At 36.3% G+C, this 5,887-nt stretch overlaps 1 protein-coding gene across 2 annotated transcripts in view; it reads left to right on the top strand.

Moving 5' to 3' along the window:
• Positions 1–5,887, top strand: part of nf2a (NF2, moesin-ezrin-radixin like (MERLIN) tumor suppressor a) — a 42,545-nt gene that overhangs the window by 5,236 nt on the left and 31,422 nt on the right. For both annotated transcript variants that reach the window (XM_014011134.1, XM_014011133.1), the window contains exon 4: positions 3,868–3,951. In XM_014011134.1, coding sequence (XP_013866588.1) covers positions 3,868–3,951 — 84 coding nt within the window. The remainder of the gene's footprint in view (positions 1–3,867; positions 3,952–5,887) is intronic.

The raw sequence follows: 5,887 nt of genomic DNA, 5'->3' as shown, positions 1-5,887 counted from the left end.
TGTGCGTACGAATGGTTGTTGCGTGAGGCCCAATGTTTTGTTTCAGAATCCAACATTCGGAATCAGAAGTTTCCTGTTTTGAGTGCAAAAACAATCCCAACAGACCAATAACTGTGAAGTGAAGTATCACAATACAGACAAGAAACACAGATGTGCAATTACAGCAGAGTATAGTGCAAATGATTGTTCGGCTGAGTTATTACAATGTAACAGTCTAAAATTTAGACTGTAAACGATGTTGCAGCAGCAGGTGTTTAAACACTTATTGTGATTTTTGGGCGTGGTGCTGGTTCAGCTGCTGGGAGGAAGGATCTGCGATAACGCTCCTTTGTGCACATATTCTCTGTGGGATACATGTTCTCTGTGACACTTTCACTATATCAAACCTGTTGTGCTGCTTTAGTTATGGGATTGTTGGGCACTTTTGTTCCCCAACATTTCGACTAATCTACTTCAAAATTGGAAAATGGTAAGTAGGTTTAATTTCAGCGTGAAGTGTTCCTTCAAACCTGTACAGCAAACCAGCTGCTCATCATTTGGTCCGGTGCGAGGAGAGGAGAACACAGAAAGGTAGCGCGCAGCATCGCATGTCTTCTTATTTCTTTTCTCTCATTAATTCCCATAATGTCATGAGGCGGCCCCGGTTCAGATAGTGTCAGAAGCGTGACGGCTGGATTAGCGCTTATCTGAACCCATCACTGATCCAGATACGCTCGCTCTCGAGCCCACACCGCTCCTGTTTTGTTTCTTTACAGCACTTGCCGCAGACACGTGCACGTCTTCCATCACGTCAGCCTGTGACTGGAGCAGCGGCGGGTTTCATTTGTTAAGGGGCTATCAGCCTCAGCTTCTTAGTGCTTGTTCTGATTAGAAACTGTCACCTCTGACTTCACACCTCTGGTACTTCAAAACAAGAGAAGACAGCGTGACCGGCTTTGTAAATGACAAGTTCTGAAGCATTAAATTGCCCATTCATGTAACTACTGTTGAAGCAAGTTTACCTCGTGTGACCTCGACTTGGTGGTCCATACCGCTCCTCAATCAGTTAGATTGATATTAGCTTGAGAAAGTGACACCTCTTCCTAATGAGAGATCTTGTCAAAGGGAAACATCATGTTATTACTCTGACCCCTGACTTGGCTCAACACTTGGAAACTCGCACCAGTCTTTACTTCAACGATAAGCTAAAGGTTTAACGAGGACAGATCACAGCAGATCATTAAAAGTCTTAAAAGGCATTGAATTCATCAATCTAAATTCAAGGCTTTAATTTGCTTTAAAATGTCTTAAATCAATCTTTCAGAGGTTTTAAAAATGTTAAAACACATTGTAAGGATAATTTTAATTTGTCTCAAATATTAAATAATTGGTAGTATTTCTTTATTTTTTTTAAGATAATTTAATACCAAATGCTTGTAATGCTAGTTGTTCTGTGTTAAAATAAACATTTGGGTAAAATTGTCGCTAACTGGGTTTTAATCCATTTCTGTTTATTGTGAAGTTGTTCTTAAATTTAATTTCAAGTGGCATTAAAGAGGTCTTAAAAAGTCTTAAATTTACCTCGCCTTAAGCTGTAGGAACCCAGGATCATGCAAAATCCACTTTTTTAAGTGTTAAATATATTTAGTTGTGTAATTGGAGTCTCTAGGAGTGCAGAAAAGTGGAATTTATTTCTCCAGATGCTGCCTACATATCTTAATATTCTGTTTGGGTCATATTTTTCAACTTTTTTAGTTTTTTCTTTTATGTTTTCTGAACTATTACATCACAGTTTTGGAAACAGAACATCTAGATAAGGTCTGAATTTACCAATCTAACCAGTTTGGGGTTTTTCGTTCTCCTCTGGTTCTGGGTCAGACTCTGGTTCTGGGTCAAACTCTGGCTCCAACACGTGAGGCAGGATGGACAAGTCTCCCCTTGTTGACAACTTTTAATTCCATTTGTAAATAAAATATTTCTGTGCAGCTATATAGCCGTAAAGCCCTCTATCAAACTAGAATGGACGGCTCTGAAAGCTGGAGCGGGGGCGGGGCATGAAGCTTCTCATTTGGATTCAAAGAGACAGCCTCAAAACGAGTTGATCTGAGACACGCCTTAGAAAAAGGGGTGAAAGAGGGGCTTGTAGAGTTGCAATAAGGAGGAATTTGGTTCCACTTTAAATAGACCCAAACCGAATGATTTAAATGGGAGGAAAAGCAGCATGATATGTCTACTTTGAAACTTGAATTAGAAAATCATAGTTCTTGGTTCTATTAGACCCCCTGTGGCTATTTTATAAGTTTTAGATTATGCGTTAGCACAATTTGTTGCAACATCTAAAACTAGACACCATCTAAACATTTAGCCTGCAGTATTATATCTCAACATTTCATCAGATGACCAGCAGTTACATTTTCTGCTGTTAATGTTAAAGCAGAAATCTGTTTGATTGGTATTATACTAATATGGTTAACTTTTGTTGTTGATAAAAGTCAAAAACTACATGTTCGAAAATGTACGACCTCCCTTTTCTTTCTCAGTTGTAAGTTTAGACCAAGCCCAGGATTTTTTTAAGGGAAGAATCTCATCGGCTGTGAAGCGTGTTGAGGAGAAAGTTCTAAATTGGGCTTGCTTTGCTGGGAGATGAACTCACAGTCACAGATCCAGCCCTGAATTATAGATCTTATCGAGAAAGTGCTTCAATATGATGTGGGGTTATCTTACCTGGAAGTTAAAATTGACCTGGAAGTGAACTTTACACTAACCTGGTGATCCCAGGCTTTTTAACGAGCCTCATCAAGCTGCAAAGGCAATCAGAAATCCAGGCTTGTAGAAGAGGTCAAGTCAGAACACAGATTTGAGTTTTTTTCTTTTTAAAGTCGTTGTTATGGCTGCAAATGAGCTGTGCATACAGTCATTCATTATCTCTTAAAACTGAAGTCATTTTGCACAGAACTGAGGTCAACAACTTAATAAGCCAACAGTTTTCTAACATCATACAGAAGTTATTTCAATGGTAGCAATGAAACAAAGGGTGTGTTTAGTTTCACTGCTGTTCAACTTTTATTGTCTTTATTTTTATCTAAGTGTTAATTGTTTTGTAGAAAATGATTGGTACGAAAAAACTGTAATTACTAGAATATGTCCTTATTTTTATTTAAAATTTAACTTTTATTTTTTTCTTAAATATAATTTCAGATGTGTCAGTCAGGAGTTAGAGGAATATTGTTCTGGTTGTAAAAACAAATCATTCCATAATAGGTTTGTGGTGAATTTTTCATATATATTTTTTTTACATTTTATACTATATGAGTCAGTTGAATAGTCTATGTTTAATGCAGGGCTATTCAAGTAGCGGCCCGCGGGCCACATCCAACTCGTAGGTGACTTATATCCGGGCCGCCAATGAGCCCGCAGAATTTTTTTCTTCTTAATTTAATATAAAATAGATTTCAAATAATTTACAAATTAAATTTTAGGTTTTAATGCAACAAAGTAAATCTAAAAAGTATAAGATAATACTTGTTTTTTTTACATGCTGCAGTGTTTCACCTGGTAGAGGGGGTGGATGTCAGGTCTCCAAGCTGTGAGCTAAGAATAACTCCGGCCCCCCGGAGTGATTTAGTAGAATAACCCTGGTTTAATGTCTTTCATGACTTTGTATCACTTTCCCTCGTAACTAAAGTGAACAAATTCTGCTTAGTGAAGGAAACTGCCCTAAATAAAAAGAAAAGACTTGAATTTGAGTTTACAAACATCTTAATAATGGCACAAAATTAGATCAGTTCTTATTTATCAAGTTAAGATTAGCTTAATTGACAGTCGTTGTTCATTCAGGTAATGAAGTGAGTTAATTTTCTAAACAAATCAAATGTGAATTCTCTTTAGGTTAAGAAGAAGATCCTCAAAGAAGAAATCCACTGTCCTCCAGAGGCGTCTGTGCTGTTGGCCTCTTACGCTGTCCACGCTAAGGTTAGTGATTTATTCCAGTGTTCTTCAAGGTGCTGCTGCCAGGGGGCGCTAGAAGGCTGGAGGGAAATTAAGAAGAAGAAAAAAGCAAAAAAGAAAAATCTGAAAATAAATATTTTAAATCGTTATCCTAAAATAAAATCTGTTTTTCAATCACTATTTAAAATATAATTTATGATATTTAAAAAATGTTATTTAGTAGAGCTTAAGAGAAGTTTTATTTCTTTTGTTTTGTTCTTATCGTCAACGGTTTGTTTGTTCATTGGGAATATAATTCAGTGTTTAAAACATGTTAGTAATTATTGTTTAATATTAAACAAATGTAATAATTATTGAATCGTGAATAAATGTGAGGAAAAACATCATTTCTTTTAGCATTTTTTTGAGGTTTGGGGGGCATTACATGGAAAAGTTTGGGATTTATCATTTAAAAAACGTAATTTCATTCAGTTATTTGTCTGTTTTCTATTTGATCTACTTATAAACTAACAGGACTTTCTCTCCTATCTAATATAATACTTTGGACTAATAAGATGCTAAATAATTTACTGAGATTAGTTTTTATGATTGCATTCATCAATATCATTTTAAAGAAAACGAGTGAAGACAGTAGGGGTGAAATGTATTCACACTGAACCAACCATCAGGTGCTGATGTTAGTGCAATCAATTTACGATTTTATTTATTCAAAACAGAAACAATAAACAGTATACATTAACCACAAAGGGAAATATGCCCTGTATCAGGTTATAACTACAGGTGCTGATTTCCAGCTGTAGTCCCAGACCCAGCCAATACAATATTTTAAAAGGAAAAATAAATAAATAAAAGCATCTTGACGCTATTCAATCAAAAAATAAAACATAATTTAAAAACACCATAAATATACAGTACAGTAAATATAGAGTCAATTCATAATACTGTATCTATACTCCCAAGATTTCATCACAGACACCACTGACTCATTAAAACACATGAAAATAGACTCACTCAATAAAAAGAAATCTCTCACTAAAATTTGACAAAGAATGTGTGACCTATAGGCAGTCACCATCTTGTCTAGAAAAGGGTGAATGTAGTTCTTTTATTGCTTTACACTGAAACAACACAAAATCAATAAAATAATTAAACATTTTCTACATCAAAGCAGTATCTGATTCAGACGACCTGTTTAGTCTGTGGCTGTGGAGCCAAGTACACCAAGCTATTCATTTCTGTATTGCCTTTTGTTTACTATGAAGTCTAGGGCAAGTTAATTAAAACAAATTCTAGTAGCTCAACTAGATTAATTGTATTATAATATTTTAATATCTATTATTTCATAGCATTTGTACTCTACAAGTTAAAAACCCTCCAGACTTCTCAGGGGGAAGAAAGACCCTGGTTCCTGGAGAAGGTTCCTCCAGTTAAAAAACACCTTGCAGGTATCTGGAAGCTGCTTCCAGCAGTCTCAGAGGAGCTCATTAGTGTAGTCCAGGGATCTGATCAGAACGTCCTCTCAGGTGAGAGCTTATCATTATGACTTGTTGGCTGGCCCGAGGCCGTGTCTGTTGGCTTGAGCAAAGGAGAACAAGAATGTGGACGGATTTCTTTCAGATTGTTGCAGCTTCTCTAAAGGAAACGTGACCGCTCGTTCTGATAATTGATTTTTGCGTTCTGACGTCAAGCCCAGCTCCAAACCGACTTTTTGATTTTCTTTCATCACAAGCAGCTTTTTACTGGACCTGAGATGTGCCTAATTGGTGGTATTTGAGATGGTTTGATTTGAAGGTTACCAATTGTTTGGCAGATTTTTTGTCATAATTAACTCGACTGTTCAGTCACTAAAAAGAGCCGATCAGAAGAATCAGTAATTCCAGTTTATTGAGTAGAGTAGAGTAGAGTAGAGTAGAGTAGAGTAGAGTAGAGTAGAGTAGAGTAGAGTAGAGTAGAGTAGAGT

This window comes from Austrofundulus limnaeus, unplaced genomic scaffold (genome assembly GCF_001266775.1).
Source record: "Austrofundulus limnaeus strain Quisiro unplaced genomic scaffold, Austrofundulus_limnaeus-1.0 Scaffold77, whole genome shotgun sequence".
Classification (NCBI taxonomy): Eukaryota; Metazoa; Chordata; class Actinopteri; order Cyprinodontiformes; family Rivulidae; genus Austrofundulus; species Austrofundulus limnaeus.
This window is presented reverse-complemented; position numbering and strand designations above follow the sequence as displayed.